Here is a 24392-nt window from a genome sequence, read left to right on the forward strand (position 1 = left end):
CTTTGCATAAATGAGAGCATTTTAATTGCTCTTGCAGATACTATCAAGTGTCTCACTTTGATCTTTATGCTTACTGAGTGTATCATTTGCAATAAAGACCAGGAATTCTTCCATTCTGGTTTCATCTTAGAGCTCTTGTGTCTTACTGAAATAATTTTTATCAGAATCTTTGAGGACCAATTCCCTCACTGAACCTCAGAACACAGATTATCATGCTCATCTTTTAGGTATCACTGATTGTGTTCTTCCAGTTGTAATCTCTTTTTCTTGTGGGAGAATGTTTCTTTTCTTTCAATTGGAGAGTTCTTATCATATTTCCTTTACATTTCCTCTGAAGCTTTTCTCCTTTCATTTGCAAGGCTGCATCCATCTTCTGTGTCTACGCTGATGGTTTATATCTAACACATTAATCACATCTATCTTGGTACTAAAATATTGTCCTATTTGTATCACCAGTGTATGTGACTGGACAGACTTTTTTGCAGTATTCAATGTATACTGCATTATAAATTGTGTTTCTTATTGCTAATTTTCTACTTTTTGATAGAGATAATAACACTATTTGCCTGTCCCTCAGTAGCATTAATTTTGTCTTTTTCTTATATATTTTTAGAGCTTGTCTAAAGAGAGTATGTATTATTTTTCTAATAATGTCTGAGATGCAGCTATATCTCTGGATTCTTAAAGCTGAAAAGCTTTTTTGGTCTTATACATTATGCAGTTCAATTTAAACACAGTCTTTTGCCTTACTCTTTTTTCTTGCCCGCATTTGTTCAAAATACTGTGAATATAGTTCTTTGACCTTGTCACTTAGATTGTCACATCTCTGGGTGTACTGTGTTACTTTGCACACACTCTAAGGTCTGCACTGTTTTTGCCTAGTGAGAGAACAGCACACTTGGCAAACAGAAAATTTTTGCCCATGGGATGCTAACAGTTGTAACACATGGCTGCAGAAAGTTGAGTGGAAAAAAAAATTAAAATGAATAGGATTTCATGTTGTGGAAAATCCCCAAAGTGAACAAGCAACATGAAAAACTTCTTTCTGTATATCAAATGTAAGGAAATGATCAGACAAAACAGCGAGTGTTTTACTTGGAGTTTTCAGCTGAACTGAGTCCTGCATTTCTTAGTGGGCTCTTTTACTTCATTTTTTTCTGTCTGCATCTTGTCAGGAAAAAATAAAAAAGGAAAGTAGGAGTGCCTGAGTGGTTGTCTTCTGGTGCAAGACATTTCTTTAGAAGACCAAAGGTAATATTTCAGACATGTAGAAGACCAAATGTAATATTTCATTTCATAGTAGGAATGAAAAAGGTAGCTGAAACGATAAGGGTAACTGAGGTACATACAACTAGAAATAGGTTTTCAGCATTCCTTATTTTGTGGTAGTAGAAATGACTGCTTCCTAAACTGATTGCTTCTAGAATATGACAGCATTCTGACCTCATGATTACAAGTAGCTGCTGTCTATCAGTTACTCAATAAATGTTTAATTCATATTACAAAATTCGTAGAAATAAAAGCACTGGTGCCTTGCATTTACCAGTGATAATGACAAGAAGTAACATCTGTAAAATGAATTTTTATATTCTACATAGATATGTATCTGTCAGTTTCGCATCACCGTAGAGTGAGTGGCTGGAAAATCAACAGTATTTCTAGGTTTGCTTGTCCACTGGCTGGAAAATTCATAACCTACTCTAAATTGTCAGCCCCAAGTCTAGTGGTGACTTATATTAATTCTTTCTGGAAATTCAGAAGTATGGCTAGTTCAAAAAAGAAGGTATCAGCTAGTAAGTTTTCTCTAATTCCTTTTGTCATTTCCTCTTGTGCAATGGGTTCATTTAAGCACTATTGAAGAAGTACATAGAAATGTTCTGTATGGACAGTATTTATTTTCATATTACATATATAATGGTAAAGTATAATTAATTCTGCGGTAATTCAGACTTTGCATAAAATATTATAGCCCAAGGATTAGTATTCTTTTTAATAAAACCAGTGTAGTGCAAAATAAAGGAAAAAATAAATCATGCTACCATTTTGCTAATATCTGAGAAAGTAATTAATTCAAGCTAAAACCAATCAGTTAATACTTTTTAGTAGCTGCATAGTATATGTGAGCAAGCATGTTGTTCCATTAGGCTTTTTTGCAGCAATCCCTATTGCTGAATTCTTAAGTGTCCTTCTCAAGTTTCTTAGTGAATCAGTAGTGTGCTGTGTGTTGTATCTGGAGCATATGTGGTGACTGTGTAGCCAACGTAGTTGGTCAGATGCCTGGTGTTTGTTGGAATGAGCATTGTGTAGAAATAAAATGAACTTTTTTTCTCTGGAGACACAGAGAGTCTATGCCCTCTATTGGGTTTCCTTCAGAATTTTTAAACAACTTAATATCCTGAAATAATCCTTTGCCTACTAAGTTGTTTACTGAATTCTGAGGGCCTTGGCCAAGAGATTCAAAATCTATGCTGAAAGACAGCTCAGGTGTTAACGTTTTATCCAGAAACTAGGCTTACAGTACCACCCTGACTCAACTAATAAGGCAATATAGATTAGAAGAAAAAAAAAAAGGTAGGTGGGTTCTTCTGAGTTGTATTCTTATTTTAGTTTAGGAAATGATATATACTTGTTTGTGAAATATCTTTTATCATTGGTGAGTATGCATCCTCAGTGAAAACCGATTTTCTGCAAGGTTTACTTGATCCATCTGAGATGCTCTGCATCTAAGCAACGACCAAAATATCGGTGTTGCTGTTCTACGGTTCTGTTTAGGTTTCCCTGCAGATAGTTAAATGGAATAAATAAACTAAGTACATGCTATAATTCTGTTTGTCGTATTTGTTGTGTGTTGTGAGGCAATTTAATAGTCTTCATTGCTGGAAGATATTAGTTTCAGTATATCAAAGGGAATGTGCAATGAAAATTCTGATATGTATTTATAAATATATTGCATTTTGAACAGAGCCTGAGTATGTGTCTTCAATCTGCATTTTAGTGTTCATTCTATTTGATGTGTTTGGTAGGCTTCATGTGATGTTTATCAAAGTCCTGTGGAATGGTATAGTCTGTGACTCTTATGGGTTCTTTGATAAAGAAAAGAACCTTGTTAAAAACACTTCTTGATAAGGAAAAATTGGTGAATGCAGGTCCTAGTTGAGTGTAAGCTGTTAATGCAAAACAGAAAGAAAACTGAGTTTGTTTGGGGGAAAATGTAATGAAATACATCCATATTTGGTAACTTTTTTTGTGTGTGTGTGTTTTAGACGTAAACATGTAAATTACAGTTTAATGGCTTACTTCTGAAGAGATGTGTGAAGTGAGTTGATCATTCAACGCTTGGCAAGCATGCAAGCAAAATTAGACTGCATCCACTTGTTAATGAATTCTTTTTGTGCGTAAACAATTCAATTTTTTTAAATTAATTTTTTAAGGCAATGCATCAACTATATTCTGTAAGCTAAATTGGATTTGATACTGATTGTAGTATAGATATATTTAGTATATAGGGTTAATTGATTTTGCCTATTCAGAAGTCCTGGATTAAACTGAAACTTTATTACATTAACAGATTTTCAGTTTCTTCAGTTGAGGATGTGCGGTCAAAATGTCGAAGCAATCTCTCTTGTCACACTACCAAACAGATGTAGTCTGTCACCATTAATCTTTTAGTTAACCTACAGCTAATTGGTATGAGATTGTTGACTTGTGGCTCCTGTCCATGAGTTAAATGATGTATGTTTAATCCTAAAGTATCTTGGCTTTTCCTGAGGATAAAATTATGGCAAACAAATCCGATTTGCCAATATTAAAAATATTTATTGTTATTATTATTCTTTGAAAGATACTTTGATATTGAGATCTGATGATGAATTAGAGGTGAAGGACTATACAGTCTGTGGACTAACTTGCATTAGAAGCACCTTGGACTTGACATTGACTTGTGCTGAATTAAAGATGGTTAAAAGCTGGTTCCGTGTTCTAATTGGAGTGAATATCCCTCTTTATACAGAATTAAGAACTTCAGCAGTGGCTTCTGCACATGTGGTTTTGCAGTGCCAGAAAAATAGATCCTTAAACTGATTAGTATTAACATTAACATTTAGTGTATTGTTAGCGAAGAGCACATTAATTAAAAAGGAAACAAACAATTTTGCATACATGAAGTACGAGTGAAGTAAGTGTATTTTTTTGAGTTCTGTTGTATGGGTTTTGCTTTTTATTTTATGTTCTCAGACCTGTATTTTTTGGAAAAAAATATGAATTTCAGGAGAACAGGAATTAAATGCTCAGTTTTACCATACAAAAGAATTATCTTTATAATTAACAATAGTGATATTTAAAATAATAACACAAGATATTTTAGGAATTACAACAATTTGCCAGTTTTTAAATTTATATGTATTAGTTTAATCCCATTGATATTGACACAATTTTACTGAATTGTATTAATCTCTTTTAATCCATAACTCTAGATGCCATGTTCTTCATTATTCAGTTACGAATGCTTAGAGGTAAACTTCTGTTGATTTGCTTTTTTTCACTGGAAATCCTTCTTTTCCTCCTAGGACAAGAAGGACAAAGTCTCAAGATTTGACACTATACGTCACTCCATAGCTGGAATTATAAGGTCTCCAAAATCCATGTTGGGCTCATCATCAGTAAGTAATATCAATAATTTAGTGTCATACTACATTCTCTTGTTTTTCACCTTAAGCAAGATTTCCATTTGCATAGACAAAAATTGTAGTAATGTTGTTAAAAACACTGTTCTGCTTGATCTGTTGACATAATAATACTGTTGCATAATAGTGTGTAAGAATAACTCTGGTATATCATACTTCTGGAAAAAATAATTTGTATATTCTATGCAGTACCCAGTGTGGTACTGTAATTGTAAGAGTACTTTCTCCTGTGAGTCACTTTACTGGGAATTCTGTATTATGTGACACTTCGTAATGGGATTGTCAAGCACATTATAACAATTTCTGCAATAATTATATTCTTCTGCATCTAGCTATTTCTTCAATAACTGAGGTACTATTGAAGTTATTAGGTATTGTAACTCTTGAGTCAATCACCACTGAAAATAGTTACTGAATATCTTTCAGCTGGCTTTTGTTAAGGTTCCTCAATAGATGGAGAAGTTTTCTTGTTGCTTGAAGAAGAAAAAAAACAATAATGAGATAAAGTGAGAAAAAAAACCCTACTTTTCTCATACTTCTGTTTTTGTTTTGTTCTGTTTTGTTTTTGTTTGTTTTCATATCTTGTGGAAGCTTGCAACACTAGGTGAACTACTTGAACATACACTAAGGGAGGTGTCAGATTTTGGTTGAAAACCTTTCTTCTGGAAAATTGGCCCAGTGTTCCTGAAGTGGAATAGGTACCCTGCCCTCCTACTGCCTTCTCTCCTCAACTTTCACACTGTATTCCTCCCCAGCTCCCCTAGTAAAATAAAACAAAGTTATAATTTGAGCAGAATTTTGAAAACTCCTTGCAGTTGTGATCTTGTACCTGAATCTTTAGCTGAAAATAATACTTGAAGAGCATTTTAGAATGAACAGGCCTTCTTTGTTATAGAGTAATTTGCACAGTTGCATCTATGAACCCATTTAAGGATGTACTAAATTCCATTTTAGGTAATGATGTTTAAAGTGAGTGTATATGTATATATAGATACATGTAGGATTGGATTGTCTGGGACAGAAGGTCAAATCTGAGTAAGTACACTCTTCACTACCTATTACTTAAAAAAGTACAAAGGCAGACTACGTCAAGAAAATCAGGTTTGGTTTTTGCATGGAATTATAGTCACAGAATAGTAGAATGTCCTGGGTTGAAAAGGACCTCGAGTTTCAACCCCCTGCAGTGGGCTGGGTTGCCAACCACTAGACCAGGCTGACCAGAGCTACGTCCAGCCTTGCCAGTGAGTGCATCTTATGATTCATCAATTTCTGTTGTATTGGGAAAGCTAATTGTGGATATACAAATAAAATTTGCTTCACATATTAATATTTAACTCCTGATGTGGTTAACTGTTCACCTTTTTCATGCTGACAATTCCATAACTTTGTTGATTGCTAAATGGTGTAAACTGTAAACTGCTCTATACAGCTATCATAAAATTGTTCAAACTGGTTAAGGAAAATGTGCATTACTAATAAAGTGCATAAAATGAATTAGTGAAGTACAAACAAAAAGGTACGTTAACTGGCTGTTTTCATATGTATTGAAAGCTTATTGAAACTTCAGAAGTAAAACCATATTTTGATTTAAATGCAGCGATATTCTAAAAACGCGATTCCGTATTTAGTTGGTTACCAGAGGTTGAATTTGTGTTTAATTGAAGAAAAATAAGTTTTTTCCATTGTCTGAGCAAAGATATGGAGAAGCCTAAAATTTCCTCAGGCAGTTGGCACTTAAATGATTTAAGGTTTCTGAGTATGGAAAGGTATGCACTAAAATTAGTTAAATCAGATGATTTGAGGGAACATAAAGGAAGAGCCAACTTTTCTGCACCACTAAGGCTGTGCTACATATTAACAGAATAAAGAGTCTGAATGAATTTTATAATATACACCAGATTCTACCCTTCTCATTAAGTGAGTCTATTTTTCATCAGTGAAGGATTTCATCTTGGCACAGATGGCATTTTCTGTTTAAAGGATAACTGCACATGTTGTTTGTCTTACTTCAAATAATTCTTAATTTTTTTTAGATTTAATAATGATGATTGTAGAGAGAACATAACTTTGTACAAACTGTGAGTGATAGTTTTACTATCACTTTTTTATTACTTTTGTTCTTAGAATTTTCAAGTCTGTACATTCTTACTTTCATAGGATTCTTTTGATGGAATACTTAAAATTCTTCATTTCTTTGGCAGACTAACTGTTGACTTCATATGATATATTTGCTTATAGAACTGAGATAGATTCACTTAGTCTGCTGGTGGAATATTCTAGTGGGAGGTGTCTAAAAAATGAAAGTAACTGTATTGCTTTATTTCCTTTTCTCTGTGTCTCTTTTACAACTTGAGATTAAAAAATAAAATAAAAAAAATAAAAATCCATGTAAAATCTTGGTTTATGTAAGGGTGGAAAATAAGGAAATATGCAAAGACTAAGCTTAGAATCTATGTGAAAGTAAAACTCAAATAAGCTATTCGTTTAATAAAATGTTCCCATTATTATTGTCTTTTCATTTGCAGAATGAGTACATCAATAGTCTTTCTGAAGTTAGAAATAATACAATACTCTTGGTTTACTATTTCTTGGTTTTTACTGTTGGAGAAAAGCTGCTATTTCAATGAATTGTTAATTATAGGGAGGGAAAGGTTCAGAATTAGTTAGGAGGACAGTAATAAGCTGAGCTTGATTGATATGAGGGAATTTTTCTCCTCTCTGAATGAGAAGTGTGATGAAATACATGAGGGCATCCTTTTGGCAAAGTAGCCAGTGAGCAAACTGTGGGAATAAATGAAGGAAAAAGAAAAGAATGATAAGAAAGATTAGGTTGGGAAGGAGAACAGAAAATTTTCACTGTGATTTCCTTTCCCTTTATATGATTTTGTTTTTTTTTTAATCTTCCTTTCAAACTAACAACAGAAAAAATTCTCCATTTAAGCTGCTGAAACATGCATTCCTCTCTGTTGATGAGCAAGACATTTTCTCAGTCACAGGGTAGAACACTGGTGTCTAGAATGAATGCTTGTTCTTTCAGATATCTCAATAAGGTAGTGCATTGTTCTTTAAACTTAGTAAGAAAAAAGATGGGATTTGTAAACTGACTTTGAGTGAATAGATTTTCCCCCATCCCGTATTTATTAAAGACTACACTTTCTTGTGTTTCAACTATTTAATTCTTAGTACGAAGTCATATAAACATTAGCACTAACTGGCAAATTTAATTGAAATTAATATTAAAATGATATGTCTTGCACTTGTACTGCTCTTTTTATGCTTTCAGCTATGTTTTTTTTCAGAGCCAGGGTGAAAGGTAGGTAGAAATTTTAGGTAAAAAATAAAGACAGTGTAAGGTAGAAATGTCAGCAAAGGATACCTTGTGCATTTTTTGCTTACTTATAATAACTAAATATTAGTTCAAACAAATTTTAAGTTAGGAGGAAGGTTAATGTTAGTATGAAAAGGAGCATCATAGAGCATTTGTAAAATGCTTTCTTGTTTCTCCTTGAGCTTTTCCTGTGTTTTATTCCAGGGATGTGATCATGATTTTCTGTCTAAATAGTGACTCACACTTGACCCACTTTGAACATAAGCAGGTGTTATTATCTGGTGACTGTCTCTTCTGTAAGCTATAAAATAAATTACATGTCAGAGTTTTTTTTAACCTTCTTCTGTGAAGGGTATTGACTAGTTTATTGACCCTGAGCTGTCCTTTTATCCTAGAGGCATTTCCTTTAGAGTATGAATGTGTTCATATGGCAGAGGCTTTGCTACTCTGAACCCCTTAATGTTTCTTGATAGCATGGCAAAAATGTTTTTTTTTTCCTACGCAACTTTGATCCATAAATGTTGAAGTAAATAACTTTTAAAAACATTTTGAAAGCCTTCTGTGTGTGTGTGTGTGTGTGTTAGGGATTTCTGAAAGAGAATAGATTAGTGTTATTTAACCATGAGAGACAACTCTAATAAGAAGTATTTAACTTCTGATAAAATAGAAACGAGTGCCTTCTTGGCCAAACAATATTCTCGGCTAGTTCTGTATCCAAATAAATACAGTACACTGGAGTACATCTTTTAATCCTAGAAGTTCTGTTATCTTTCTATTCAAGCTGTTAATTTTCTTCATAGTTATTATTAGTTCTAAATCTGTAAATGAGTATCCTTACTCTTTCTAGCAACGAGTGTGTTGGTCTCAGTTTTGTTGTTGAATCTCACATCTGAAATCATTCCTCATACAAGAGGCACCTAAAGATATGTGTCTCACTTTTGGTGTCTGAGGAGGCCTCGTCAGAGTCTTAGATAGGGTTTCTAGTTTTCCATCAAATTCGTGGACTGAATAAACTATACCTTTTGAGGTGTGACTTGGAAAGATGTCCAGAAACCCTCAGACAGAGGCATGCATTTATTACAACAGATCCTGTACTATGAAAGTGCTCAAGAATTACCAGTATTTTGAAGCAAGTTATAGGTAAACTCCCCCCCCCCTTTTTTTTTTTATTCCCTCTCCAAGAATTCCTAAAGTTTGGGTTTTTTTTTGTTTCTTTGTTTTGGATTTTTTGTTTGTTTGTTTGTTTGGGTAGGTAATCTCAACCTGATTATCCCCTCAAGAAGAGTATAAATCTGCATACGGCCTTCACCTTGTCCAGAGCTGTCATTTTTCACTCTTGCATGCACCAGCAGAGTATTTCAGTTCTCTTTGTCCAGCCTAAAAGGGAAAATTAGGATGCCATCCTTACGAAGAGGAAAAAAAAGGCTTTACTGGGATAGAGAAACATCCAGAGGTTGATTCAGAATCCTGTATTTTGTTTCTATCTGCTTGATGGTGCTTAGCTGCTCTATGAAATGCAGTTCAGTAGGATTGCATGGGAGACATCAGTTCCATATACAATACACAGTATATTGTTTTTTTTTCAGAGCTTTTCCACTTGGCAGTGAGATTTTGTATGACCTGTGACACTAATGATTTCAAATGACATAAAACCTAAGTAAGGACTTGTCACTCTAGTTAGAGCAAACACATCGGAAGAGGTTGTTGAATATAATGTTTTTCTAAGCATTTTCTTAAACAAATCTAAGTTCCTTTAAATTAATATGTGAAACTATAGATTAAAACTCATTACCTTTTGCTTACAGTCAGTGACTATAGTATCTTGTAATCATTATGACTTCAGAAACTCATTGCAGGTTCATGAGCACTGTACACCCACGTCTATCCTCTGCTATCATGTGAATGCTGGGAAAGATGTCACGTAGAGCTACTAATTAATTTGTTATGTAGCTCTTAAATTGTATTAAAGCAATCTATCTTCAAATGCTTCTAAAATTCAGTTTATGTTTTTGTCTCAGAAGTTTCTTTATATGAAGAAATTATTCATTTTTAATTGTTATTAATAGCATGTCAGAATGTTTAAGAGAATGAAAAAGAATCATTGGTCACTGTTGGTCAATGTGGTGTAAGAAAAACAGCCAAGTGAAAATTCTTAAGTCTTTTTACAGATATTTCCATAGGCTTAATGCTTTTTATGTAAATAGACTTGATTGTTTAGATAATAGAAAAAAAAACCACCATGATTAATATCCATTTTATATAAATACGTAAGCCTTAATTTTTTTATTAGAAATGCATAATTTATATATATAATTTAGAAATTATTGTTATCACGCTTTTCATTCGAAAGTAAATTCTGAAACTGTGATATCACAATGACATTTTTCTTCAATATCTTTCCCAAGTTCTTTGATGTGATATCAACCACAGAGAAACCATTGGCAGAACAAGACTGGTATCATGGTGCAATTCCAAGAATAGAAGCCCAGGAGCTGTTAAAACAGCAAGGAGACTTCTTGGTGCGAGAGAGCCACGGGAAACCTGGTGAATATGTCCTTTCTGTGTTTTCAGATGGACAACGGAGACACTTTATCATACAATATGCTGATGTACGTCTGTGCTATAGTACTAAATATTCAATTTTAGGATGTCTGTTATTCTAACTAAATGATTTAGTATCTGGATAATGTAATATTACGCATGGCTTTAATCTTCATATGAAATCTGTTGCAAATATTTCCATTAGTGCTCAAACCAGGGGAGAAAGTCATTCTGGGGAATAAAAGCAAAACATGGATTTATTTTATTCTATATTGAAAAGGTAAAATATTTCTGTAAATGTTATGAAACCCAGAACTTGCTACTCCTTTCTGCATGTACATTTATTTAGTTTTAAATCAGTGTTTCTACTTAGTATTATTAAGGTTACTTCTAATTCAAACTAACAATTCTATCAAATCTAACTGAAAAATTCAAATTATCTGCACTGGTTTCTGTACAGTTGAGAATTTTAAATTTTCTGCTCTGGAGATTCTTTAGTTCTTTTTAGCCCTGTGAATGCTGTTTTGTGCAGTAGAGCTCAAAAGACTGCAAATATTATGCAACACACAGGACCAGAGTGGATTCCCTCATAATAGTAACTTAGGCTGCCATTCTAGAAGGTGTATCAATATTCATATGTTCAGTGAATCATCAATATTCACATTTACCTGGTGTATTTCTTGTATTCTTCATCCATTACTTCTTTTTGTTTATATGTTTATATTTCTAGTTGCCTTTCAGAATTCCAAACTTAATTCAAAATGAAGCAGTTCTCATATCTGCTATCATATAATAAATTCTTTCTCTTCAAATATAGTATAATTGTTTGTTTTGGTTCAGTAATGCTGACAAAACAAATTTCAGTCTTTCATTATGAAGTATCCCAAAGCTCTGTCAAACTGTACAGAAGAATGCTCATGTTGGGTCTTGTAACTATGCTTACATAGGAAGTTTTCCATGTCCAAATTTCCATCTGGGAGATAATGTGTTTTGAACTGGTTTACTTCTTTTTAATGAGGGGCTGTGATATTTTTAAAACTTCACAAAAATTTGAGGCCTTTTGTACTATCAGTAATTATGGACACTTATCCAGCTGATTTTTAATGAATTTTTCATTCGAGATTTTCCTTGTAAAAGTGAACCTTGACACAAAGCCAGTGTTATATTTTCCTTTTTTTTATAGGCTTGAAGTATTTTGGAGTGCTCAATGGGAAAAAAGGAGCAATAGAATTATAGAATAGAATAGAAAAAAGGAGCTAGAAACACAAAATCTTAAGAGACGGTTGGGACACTCTGACCATGTCCAGCAGAATTATATACATGTAATACACATGGTGTGATTGAAATCATTTTGTGAACATCACTTCTGATTGGGCTTTAAAGTCATTTAGAGCAGAGAGGTTTTTTCTGTAGTTGTTACTTTGAGGCCACTCTTACCTGTAAGCTGAAGAATTATTTAAGTCTGTCCTTATTCCAATAATTTTATTACTTTCTCTTAGGAATCATATTGAAATATAACAGCAACGTTGTTTAATGTTCCATAGCTTGTCGCAGTCCTACCATCATCATGTCACTAGGTCTTTTTGCTTTTACATTTAAGTGACAGGCTATTGCATTAATCTGGTCTTGGGATGCATTTAGGGAAGATTTTGCTGACAATCATGAAAGCTAAACTTTTTCTAAAGAAATGTAGAACTCCTTTAGCACTCTTTTGGGGTGAATTTTCTGTATTTATTGTGGAAAAAAAGGCTTTAATATTTAAAAGAGAGTAAAGCTTTTTAGCATTAAAAAGGAGTTATAAATTGTGGGACTGCTAGTCATACTGCAGGAGGAAATGGACTCATAGATATTTTGGTAGGGAAGTTGTCAGAGTTTAATCCAAGATTTTAAAATGCTTGTTTACATTGGTATGAAAAAAAGGGAATCAGATTTCTGGCTAATTTTTCTGAGTCAGGGACTGCAGACTTAGAATATATGCTTGTTTTAAGTGTGATTCTTTACGTAGCGTTCTCCCATTTTATCTTGTTTTAAGTTTAAATCTTAATAAATGTCTGTATGAAATGAGTTCAGTAGTTTGATTTTAAACATCAAAATTCACTGCCAAAATTTGCTAGTCATTCAAGACTACTGTTTCTTTTTGTTTCTTCTGTTTTGAGGCTATGCTGTTCTAAAAGTATTTATCAATGATCTTAATGGTCAGGATCCTGTGAAAATATAGAGAATAAAACAACATTCTTTGCCCTGAAGATTTTACATCAATGGCAGCAGATGGGTGTAAGATTGGAGCTGCAATGAGGAAATAAAAGCAGTACTGGTTCCTATGCTAGGCTCATTCTTAGGACATCAATTTTTTTGTATCATAACAGAAATAAAAATGGAGTTGTTTGAAAGGAGCTGAAATTAGTGTACAGCTCACTGAGTCAGTATCCGTTTTTACACTTAGCTGTAGTGTATGATTTAAGACATGAAGAAGGATGAAATAATCACTTATTTACACTTTTCTTACCATCAAATTTAAGGGCAAAGAAAAGCTACAAAGATAATTTTTTTTCCCTGTAGTGTTTTAATGAATGCTGTACTTGCTCTAATAATATATTAAAATATTTTATTTTTCCAGTTGCCTGGATTATGTAGCTAAAGTGAGGTAAATTGACAAAGTTACAGGAGTGGAGGGGAAAGAATTTTGTCTTGGACGAAAGTTCTCCGTTAATTGTATGCATGACTTGCCTTTGTTTTTAGCATTCACACCATTCTAGTGTCCTCCGATAAACACTAATTATTAAAGGATGATCCTGGGGGTTACAGTTTGTTACAGTTTGGTACAGTATTAGTTGTATCAATGCAGTAAGATCTAAGCAAAATAATGTTACTTACATCTCATCTAGGTTATTTTCAGATGTTTTGGTTCATTTTCTGTTATTTATAAATAAATCTAATGTGTATTATGTAGTGTTAGGAGCTTGGGAATTTGATGGTGGTGTTTCAGGCTTGTAATATTTAACTGTGCCGCATTTTAAGTACCTCAAATAGTCCCATCTTTTGAAACGCAAAAGCTACCCATTTCTTTCAACTTTGAGTAAATAGTTGTTTTATTATTTACTGTAAATGAGTCATTCAGTAGTTTTGCGTTATTGTCTTATCATTCTATGTACTTAAGTAGAAATGCTGTTGAATAGATAAGGACAAGATGCAATTTTGTGAAAGTGGACATTTCTTTGTTCTGTTACTATTTAAGTGTGCTTTCTAAAGCCTTCTTGCAGTTTCTTGTTTGAACTTTTGCTTGTGGAGAAACAATTATTTCCTTTTACTTCCATACAGAATCAGTATCGTTTTGAAGGAACTGGTTTTCCAACTATTCCTCAACTCATAGAACATCATTATACAACAAAGCAAGTTATTACAAAGAAATCAGGTGTTGTTCTGCTGAATCCTGTTGTGAAGGTAATGCATGCTTTTCAAAAACTTTTTAACTGAAAAGGCAGGGAAGGGTTTGTACTGTTACCTAAAAGAAATTCCTAGGCGGCTGGGAAGATTTTTCATTCTTACTGTTCTATGACTTTCTAGTCTGAGAAAGATATGGGAGCAGCTCTGTTTTTGAAAATGTAAACTAATAGTATAGTATGTTACTGCATACGAAATAGTAAAATAATTTATTCTTATTTATTTTATTAAACAGGCCTGAAAAATAGCATTTCTTTATTGACTGTTATTGACTGTGAAGGCAGGGAGCTTCTGTATTCTTGACAGATTTTTCACCTTACTTTTTCTGGGATGAGGTTAGGTTTTTATTTATGCTTAGTTTTCTGTAACAACATACAGTAAAAGAATGTTTCTAGTACATATTCTGCTGAGGAAATAAGGTCCCAAATATGTTTCTAGAGATCTGTTACTGTAATACTATGCCCTTTGTGGTATAAATTCAAGTAGAAATAATTGGTGTGCATAGTTAACTTGAAGTGCAGACATTTTATGTTATTTTCAGAAATGGCATGTGTATTCTGACGCCTAGGTGGGATTATTTTCCACATCATGTGTTAATATCAGAGTATCTTTGATCTTTCCTTAAAATTCATTTGACATCTGCAAGGACTGTTATTCCTGTGTTCTTCTTATTGGCTGCAAGGTAGTCTTTGACATTTCATGCAGTTGTTAATCTTTTTATGCAAATTGCTGTCCCTGTAATAACCTGTTTAGGAAGTGCAAGTTAAATATGACAGAGAACTTCACAGAGAAGCAGTTACACTATGTAGTTTGTTTTTGCTTTCCTTCCTTCCCACAGTCATTTATCCTCCTTTACCATATTAGCAGAATTAGTGTTCACCTTCTGTGATGTTGTCCTTGAAAGGAACACTCTTAATTGTGCTACACAAGGCCCGTCCTTCATCCCTTTTCATGCAGACCAAATCAGCCTGCTTGGAATTTTAATGATATGTAATAATAGAATTTAAAAAGAAAAACTGATGTCATTAAAATGATATCTGCAAGTGATTTTTTTTAAATGGAGAAGCCTCTTACTGATATTTATTTATATCTTTTTAGAAAATTGCGCTGTATGTTCTTCAGTGTATTATTGATGAAATAACTGATTTGAAAAGTTATAGTAACTGAGTGCATACCCAAGGACTTCTTTAGCAGAAAAGCTATTTTAAAAGCTATTTTAAATACATAAAGCATGGTTTCACTTTCTACTGTCTTTGACCTCATGTTTTGGAAGTATTTAAATTTCCTAAAATGTATTCTGTTCACATAAGAAATCTGTATTAAGTTGCAGACATGTTCAATATGACTAATGAAAAATAAAATGATCGAGATTACCCAATTTTTTAAATATATATCCACATTAACTTTGTAGCTTGATTCAGAAATACATTTTTGTCCATTACCACTTAGGTTTTGAACTTTACTCCTTTAAACAGAAACAGAACAGTAAGACATGCCACTGAAGATGGGATCTCAGGTTTTGCAATATGAGAAGATCTGGTCTGAAATACATCTCTTGTCCTCCTATGTTTACGTTTTAGGGCCTCATCAGCAATTCTGTCACAGCAAATCTGCTGCTATTTGAGTAATGCCAACATAGTCATAGTCTTTGGACCTTCTGCAGTAAATTTGAATTCTGAGCTCATGGAAAAAGCTAAAAGAAAATAAAAGGTGTATTTGGTTTTAGTGGTTCATAGTGGTTCAAATGATAAGTTTGCAGATGACTTGGGGATTCCACGTGGATCTGAATCTCAGTTGCAAGATTTCAGTATGTTAGACCTATGAAATTATGAAAAATTCAGAGAAGATGAAGGTATTGAAATTCTTTTCATAATAAGTCACTGATAAAAATCTTACATGACCTTAATTCTCCATTCACCAAACCCATTTGAATTGCAGATTATATTTAGAAGTCCTTTGATCTCAGCTTTAAAGGCTGAAAGCACAAACAAGTTATGTGCTCTGTGTTTCAGCTTTTTGGTGCTACTAGAACTGATACAGACTCCTTTGTCATACACTTACCATACACAAAACACCCATGCAAAACTAGCCAGAAATTATTTTCCTAATTTTGGATTTTCCCCTGATGTTAATTGGTTTTGCAGGTATTTTGTTCGCTTTTTCTGTTTACAGAAGTTCACCGTTGCAGACAGCGTGCATATCCATGGTGCAGGCAACTCATGTTTCATAGGCCTGCAAGGTTAAACTGGAGGAATTAGGGGAAGTTGCTTAATAGTCTCATTTTCAGACAGACATCTTAGAAGCCTCAATACCCTCTCAATAAGAAGACTTCCAAGTTTATTCCAGTGTAGTGCTAATACTCAGTTAAGAATACTCATCCTGACATGAAAGAATTAAATTGGTGAAGAGGAAAACAATTGTGGTAATTGTTGTTGCCTGTTGAGAGGACATCTTACATTTGTTTGACCTGAGAACAACTCTCCTGGAGCAGAACTCTCATGTAAAAGGAAGGAGATTATTGTAACAGCTGAACTATTTGCAACTGTCATATAGGATAGTTTTGTAGCTCCAGTGAGGATCAGATTGTGAATTAGCTAGATGATACCCACACATCTGGCCGAGCTTGTAGAAGTGCCAAGAAGAACTTTCTGTTTGTGTCTATGTGGGATGATTTTTGTCCAGATGTATAATTCTCCTGAACACAATCAGAGTCTGATAGGTGCATGCTGAAATGTTAAAAAAGATCTTTGACTTTCTTAAGGAATTTATACAATGAGAAGAATTTATAGTACCGAAAAATACAGATCATATTTTCTTCATAAGCATGAAATGTTTTCTTTGCCACTAATTTGCTATGCAGTATTGTTATGATCATGCAGAGGACATGTGTGAGGGAAATTAGTACTGCTTTTCCAGCATAATGGGAGAATTCAGACAATTTTTCAGTATTTGCTTTATTTAATTCTGGAAGAAGAGCCTGCAGCTATCAATATATGACAACAGTTAAGTATATTAGTATTAGAGATACTTTTGAGTTATGTTCCTATTTCCTCAGAAATTAGAAGTATTACAAGAGGTCATTTTAAGGCTTGTAGTAGAGAAGGCTGCCATAGTTCTGTCAGATAATAAAAGGAATATTTTTTCAACAGTAATAGAATGTATTTCTGAAAGAATTACATCCTAAGGAATAAGGAAAAAAGAGTTACTTTGTGCAAAGTACTAAACCACATTTCATGTACCTTGAAGCTTCAAAAAGTTAAGAGGAAGGTTTTTTTGGAGGATCTTTTAAATAATGATGTAATAGCAGAGGCACGTTGGAATCTCTAAACACAAAATAATAAATATTGTTTTGTATCCAGATATATTGTGATCAAAGACTTACGTAGTTTTTCTACAGGCCCGTGGAATTAAAAATCTGCTTTAAGGAATATATCTGGTTCAGTCTTATCTTCATAGTAAACTTTTAGAATATAACTGGAAACTAACATTCTCAAAGTGTGGAAACATTACTGTTCAAGGCTACATCAAGAAGTAAATTTTCATCAAGTGTATAACTTTCTTTTTATTACACAAAGTATCACACTCTAAGTATGTATTAAAGAAAATTTTCTGACCTAGAAATACTAAGTGGGCATCTTGTCAGCATGTGCACTCGTCATTTTTGTAGTACTATACAGGCTGAAACTTGGAGTTATCTCAAGCACAACTGAAATGAGAAAATAAAACATTTTGAAAGTAATGGAAAATTTTGAAGGAGATGGAAATAACCCAGTCTTAACTTACTTTTTTTATTTGCTAAGAGTGAAGAAAATACTGAGTGGAAAATTTTATGTAAGGGTATTTTGAATAAAACTAGTCACTAAGAGAATAATCTACTTCAATTAAAGCATCTTTCAGCAAAGTTGGTCTTCTCTAATACAGTGATGGTGTTGATAGTCAAAGGAAAGGCAACTGGTGACTTGTGGATGGACTTGTGCAAGGTCCTTGTCATAGTCATGCATGATGTCCTTATCTCTAAATTGAGGAAAAAAGGATTTGAAAGATGGACTATTAGGTGGATAAAGAATTAGTTCGATAGTCATAGACAGAGGGTTGTTGTCAGTGGTGTTATGTCAGGGGGAATGCCAGTGATGAGTGGTACCCACTAGGGCTCCAACTTGGCACGATGTTGAAATATAATGGTTTTGACATAAACTCTTGTTTTCTTTTTCTGGGCTTAAGGATTTCACATTGTCTTTTTCTTTGTTATTTTTCTTTATTTCCTATATTTCAATCAAATATACCCGGTATCTCTCTAGTCATTTAATGAAAAAGAAAATATAACCTTTGCAAAATACTGCACACCCTTCCAAAAAAAAAAAAAAAAAAAGAAAAAGAAAACTGATTTTTTGTTTTGTTTTGTGTTGTTTTCTGTAGTCATTTTTTTTAGTGACATTCAAGAAAGGAATCTCCCAGAAAAGCTGTGCAGTTAATTTGAGGTCACTTCTGCATTTTGTGTGCTACATAGCTTTTAAAAATCTCAGTTCTATCTTGCTGGTTTATGGCTGTTCAGGATTTGGTTTAGCAAGAGGTTGAACTTTACAGTCTTTTTTAATGAACAGTATCAAGTCATATGAAATAGGTTTACCTCTGTGAAGAAAAGTTAAATGTGCACTATTTCTCTGCTTTACAGCTCACATTAAATTTCATCAGTGTGTTCTTAGATGGCTTAATACACTGCTGATGATAATGCAAAACATTTCTATAACATATTTTACAGGTCATGAATCTTCATTCTGGAACAGTTCTGAAGTTGGTGTGTGCTTTTTCAGAGTCCTTCCTGTAAAACTGACTTGTATTGTACCTCTATTTCTGTATTAATCTGAAGAACTTGAAACATGGTTTATGATTCACAAAATTGATATAGGAATCATAACTACTGGGTTAGGCAGTGTAGAAAATAGTGTTTCTATAGTGGAAATGAGAAATTATCTTAGTAGGCTCTGTCCACATATACATAACCATTACTGGTTTTTCTTTTGTGTCTGGATAACTAATGGTACAAAGAGCAGACAATAAGTAAATAACAGTGATGATGAAATAGAATTTTTCTACTTTATTTATCCTGTATTAGAACTTGATCATAATTAACTAATTATTCCCTCTTACAAATCTTGCCTGTGAGTCTACCATGTAAGAGTTGTTTTTGTCTGATGGTTCTCTGAAACATAATACAAAAATAGATTGAAGTTTCTTTCTCTTCCCTTTCCACTTTCTTGCTAAAAATGCTACCATTTTTAAAAACAAGTGTTTCAACTGATGTTCATAAGTTTATAGGTAGCTCCTAAAATGTCTGCTTTAGAAGTATTTGCACCTAATTGCCTTACTGCTGGTTGCTAATTAGAAAAAGGGCTCTGTTAGACTTGTTATTATTGAAATTGTTACCTGAATTGTAGAAAAACGGTGCTTCGGGAACTTTAAATATTTATTCTGGGTTATGTTTTTCATTTTATTGAACTGTTAGAATTTTCTGTAGCTAGTAAGTAAGCCTTCTTTCTGGCATAATAGTTCATGATTTCCTTGATGTGGTTTCTGTTAATGATGGAAGATAGGTAGAAGCAAAACCTCATCTCGGACTTGAGCTTACTTATTTGGAAGAATTCAGGGTAATACTAATTACATTTTAGTCTCAGAGCTCAGAAAAGGGAAAATGATACTGTGTTTTGTACAGAGACTTACAAGCTGTTGATACTGTGGTCCCTGTGGCTTTGCACACCATTCCAATACCTGTTTGTCTCCAGAGTAAAGGAATTATGTGATCGATTCCTTTCTGATTACTCGAGTCATGAAGCTTATCATCATAACTGCAACCGAGAAACCATATATCCTGGGTAGACTGTCATGGTTTATGGGCTGGTTCGGCCTGGTTCCGTGACGTGTCCATGACAGTAGACTTAAAGTCTGGAAAAAGTACTTGGTAGGTGATAGTCATAGAAACCTTATGTGTGATGTGGACAGTAAGCTTATACCCAGATATCTGGAGTGGTCAGCAGTGTCAAGGCTGACCAGGTTCTCTACCATGTTGGCAAGTTGTTTCTCAGATTTTGGCCAACAGTTGATCTAGCAGTATCTCAATACATGAAATACAGTGTTAGGAGACCAAACATGTTATTAGTGATAGCTATCTCCATAGGATTCCTGAGAGCAACCTTTTCCTAGCCAGGGCCTGGGCCCAAACAAGGCCCATACCTTATGTAGGTACAGCTGAGTGCTGCCCCTTCCACTGCTCACCCTGGGGTGGTGCTCCCAGGCACAGCTGTGGGGAGGCTTCTGCCTGGGTCCAATCCCATGCAGGCAAGCTGCTTGCACATATGGCTTCACTACTCAGCCACATCTCAACCCCTCACAGACCAGATCTGTGCCAGACCATATGCCCTTTTGACTGGAACTGAACTCTGTCCCACAGGATGACTTTTGGGCTGCCCCTGGCACTCCCTTGTCACTGTGAACCTGCCCAGCTGTGCCTGACTCTGTTGCGCTGTCTGGCCTTCATCCTGACCCCAACCCAAAGGCTGATTTCCCATCTTGACGGTGCCCTGCTGTATCACAGCAGACTTGGATGATCTGAATTAGAGGCTGTCCTGCCCTGCTCCCATGCTGGAGGCAGTCAGAAGTATGCTTGCTGGTGAGGCCTCTGTCATGTTCAGTCCCCTGTGCCTCCTGTGTCCTCCAGCCCCCAGGGAACAGCCAGCCCTCGCTGCACTAACACTCAGGTGTTTTTTTTTACCTAAAAAGTAAATGGTGACACTGAACAAAGTGGGCAAAATTTTGTGGCTTCCAAAGGCAGGAATGCTTTTGTCAGCCAGATCCTAAATGTGGGCTGAGGAACACGGACCCCTTTTGCCTGCTTAGGAAACAGTCATGTACAATCCAGAGCAGTCTCAGTGGGATTCTTGTTCACTTTTCACTTTCTTCTCAAGAAATTTCTGCCTTTGAATAGTTCTTTCCTATGCTTTCTTTACTTCATTTCACACTTCCAAACACTATCTCACATGCATTATTTTGCCAAATAGCTCTTCGTATCCAATAAATGGTTATCTTCCAAAATGCAATGAAGCTCTATCTGAGCAAAGCCAAGTCACTTAATAAAGAATGGTGTTTATGTGATTTAGTTTCAGTTTCTTTTATCTTGAAATTATAATGGTAGATTAAGATGCCAGAGGACATTTGGAAAATAAAATAAAAAAAGTAATAGAATGAAGTTTCTGTGTTTCTTAAATAACTCAATTTGGAAATAAGGTATATCATTAAGATTACAAGCGTGTTTGTCCAAGCACTAATTTCTGCAATAGATTTGTCTGAATTGCTTTCAAATTCTCTAGTCCAAAATTATCAGAAAAAAAAAAAGCCTAAACAAGCACTAGGTAAAGTGTGATTTATGGTTGAGTTGCCAGGAGGTTTAATAGGCTCATTTTGCAGGTGTTCTGGTTTAACCCAGCAGGCAACGCAGTAGCACATAGCCATTTGGTCACTCCACCCACTGCAGAACAGGTAAGGGAATTAGGGGAAAAAAGAGTAAGAACAATGCAATAGGAAAGAGTAGGTAATGGGGGGTTGGGATGAAAAAGAAGAAAGAATACACAAAGCAAGTGATGCACAGTGCAATTCCTCACCATGAGCTGGCCATCGCTCACATAGTCCCTAAGCAACAGCAGCTTCTTCTGGCCAACGCCCCTCTAGTTTTATAATTCTGCATGATTTCATTTCATATCATTGGCATGATACAGATGACAGTATGTCTCTTATCTTAGTTTCTTTCCAGATATCTGCACTGAAGAAATTGCCTTGGTGCAGGTTGGTAGAATGAACAGGGGTTAAATCAATTTGCAAGTGCTGTAAGATACTAAATGAAATTTTTATAAGCTCTGACTTATTTTTTTAACACTATGTAACTTTTTTCTTCAACTTGACAAGTGCTGTGATACAGTGGGACCATCTACAGTTTAAAACTTGAATTCATAGATGAACTAGAGGACAAAAGCTGGGGGACACCAGCACAAGAGAGATGTGGCACTGTTGGAATGGATCTGGAGAAGGAGTACCCCCCCTACAAAGAAGAAAGGGTGGGCGAGCTGGGGTTGTTTGGGCTGGCGAAGAGAAGGGCTTGGGGAGACTTTATTGTGACATTGCAGTACTTGAAGGGAACTATTAAAGAGAAAGGAGAATGACTTCTTACATGGTTCGATAGTGGTAGCACAAGGGGGAATGGCTTCAAACTAAAAGAGAGGAGATTTAGGTTAGAAGATAGGAAGAAATCCTTTACCCAGATGGTGGTGAGGCACTGGCACAGGCTGCCCAGAGAAGCTCGGTGCATGTCCCATCACTGGAGGTGTTCCAGGCCAGGTTGGATGGGCACTGGACAGCCTGATCCATTGGGTGGAAACCCTGCCACTTAACAGATGAGGGGAGTTGACTTAGAAGTTCTGGGTTACAGGTTCTGTTCTGTTAATTGTTTTACAATATGTGTCTTCTGCACATTTCTCTTGGATCATCTGAAAAGTATTAGTGGTGTCAGAATCTATTATATATACACAGAAGTTAGAAAACTAAATGAATGATGATTGCAGTCAGAAGGAGTGTGATATGCCAAGGGCTGCATCGTTTTGTTTATGTGTCTGCTTTGCAGGTTGGTCCAGATGGTGCCTAATGACTAGTAAAAGAACAGTTTTGAAGAGATATCAATTAGAATGGGAAGGGATTGTTTGAGTGTCTGCTGGAGCTGTACCTGCCACCTTTTCAGTCAGGTAGCCACAGGAATGGCTTATGCAATTAGGCTCTACAAAGGTATAACTAAAGATTTCTGATCACAGAAAACTCGTAATAAGTAGGAAACTAATTTACTTATCATTCATATGAATATTCATTTATAATTCCTTGTGAAACAGACTAGCAGGCACCACTCTTTGCATATGCTCATGAATAAATAATTTTTTCTAAGCCAACAACAGGAGCTTCAGTAACAAAGCTGATCAAACTTTGAGTAAAAAAAAAAAATTGGCAGAACTAAGGTATTCAGTGTAATTAATAGTTCATGCTGGTATAATAAGAAACAGAAGGTTTTCCTCAAAGAAAAATGTGAGTAGTGATTAATGTGGTACTGTAATGATAACAAATCTCTTGACAGATCATTTGATTACAGCTTATGGTGCCATTTTGTTTAATTATTTCGCTGAAGGATTTGCATCAGTTTTTTACCTTATAAAGAAGTGTTTGAAATGCCACACTGTCATTTTTCAAAAAGTCATTCAGTGAAATATAGAATATTGAGAATTAAGAGGTTAAAACGACAGTAATATTTGCTTTTATAACCTTTTGGCTTTTTAGAGTTTATTTCAAAAGTTAAAAAGCCCTACATTAATGCATCAAGTAGTCATTTGTATACTTATTTTCTTTAGGGCTTTGTTTCCAAAATGTTATCTTAAATTTGAGCTTTACTGTTGAATGAAAGTGCACTTTGCCTTTCCCAGTTGTTTAAAATAGAACAGCTTCTGAATGAGGCATCCAATCAGCAAAAAATACATGACAACTTTTACAGGCTTCAGTGAACAAAACATTTCTAATTTTTAGCAAAATCAAATCAAGAAGATGAAGGAAATACATTGTTTCTGGTGTTTTATCATTGAGGTGAGGTCCTTATAGGACCAAAAAATCAGTTGATAATTACTGAGAATTACTTCTTGAGGAAATAGAAGAAAGAATAGCAGCCCATGAATCCACTACACATTCATGGTGATTTGTACAGGGCTTTGTGAATTGACACCTGGCAGGAGTTGCATGCCAGGAGTTGATGTGAGTAGAGACATTCAGAGATATTCTAGAGCAGGTGTGTCCAAGCTGCGTCCTGTGGGCTGTAAGCAGCCCTGAACAGCTAGTAATGTGGCCCCACAAGACCATAAAATAGTAACATAATAATGCATTTTTTAGCGATAGTTTTCATGATTCATTTGCACGTAGCTCCAACCCAGACTGCATGGGTGGCAACAGAACACAGTAGAGGGGAGAATGCACTGAAACCTGCGTGTATTGAGTGTTACATGCATTTATACCACTTGGTGAGTCAAACGTGGTGATAACAGATAAGGACATTTCAGTCTACCTGCTTGTGTGCATGGCTGCAAAGATACTCATTTTTGATATTAAGCAGATATGTAGTTTTTAGTATTTAATTATTAATCCTTTTTTTAATAAAATAATTTATTATTTTAGCATGTTCTTTGCAAAAGATAGAGCCAGAATACTTGTGTAGAATTTTCAGCATCTCAGAAAAGCTCACAAAAAGTTCAGAACAATTTGCTCTATGTTATTAATTATTGTGATATATATTTGGTTAGTGTTTCTGCTGTTCTGACCCTGTGGGGACA

General features: G+C 34.7%; 1 protein-coding gene across 3 annotated transcripts in view; it reads left to right on the forward strand.

Annotated features, from left to right (window-relative positions):
* The window catches only part of FER (FER tyrosine kinase), a 154299-nt gene that overhangs the window by 63525 nt on the left and 66382 nt on the right, over nucleotides 1-24392 (forward strand). For 2 of the 3 annotated variants that reach the window (XM_065744229.1, XM_065744230.1), the window contains exons 10-12: nucleotides 4566-4658; nucleotides 10416-10619; nucleotides 13870-13992. In XM_065744229.1, coding sequence (XP_065600301.1) covers nucleotides 4566-4658; nucleotides 10416-10619; nucleotides 13870-13992 — 420 coding nt within the window. Of the gene's footprint in view, nucleotides 1-4565; nucleotides 4659-10415; nucleotides 10620-13869; nucleotides 13993-24392 lie in introns of those variants that run through there. The other variant, XR_010622654.1, reaches the window with a different exon arrangement.

This window comes from Cyrtonyx montezumae, unplaced genomic scaffold (genome assembly GCF_038088225.1).
Source record: "Cyrtonyx montezumae isolate F1298 unplaced genomic scaffold, pur_monq_1.0 scaffold_30, whole genome shotgun sequence".
Lineage (NCBI taxonomy): Eukaryota > Metazoa > Chordata > Aves > Galliformes > Odontophoridae > Cyrtonyx > Cyrtonyx montezumae.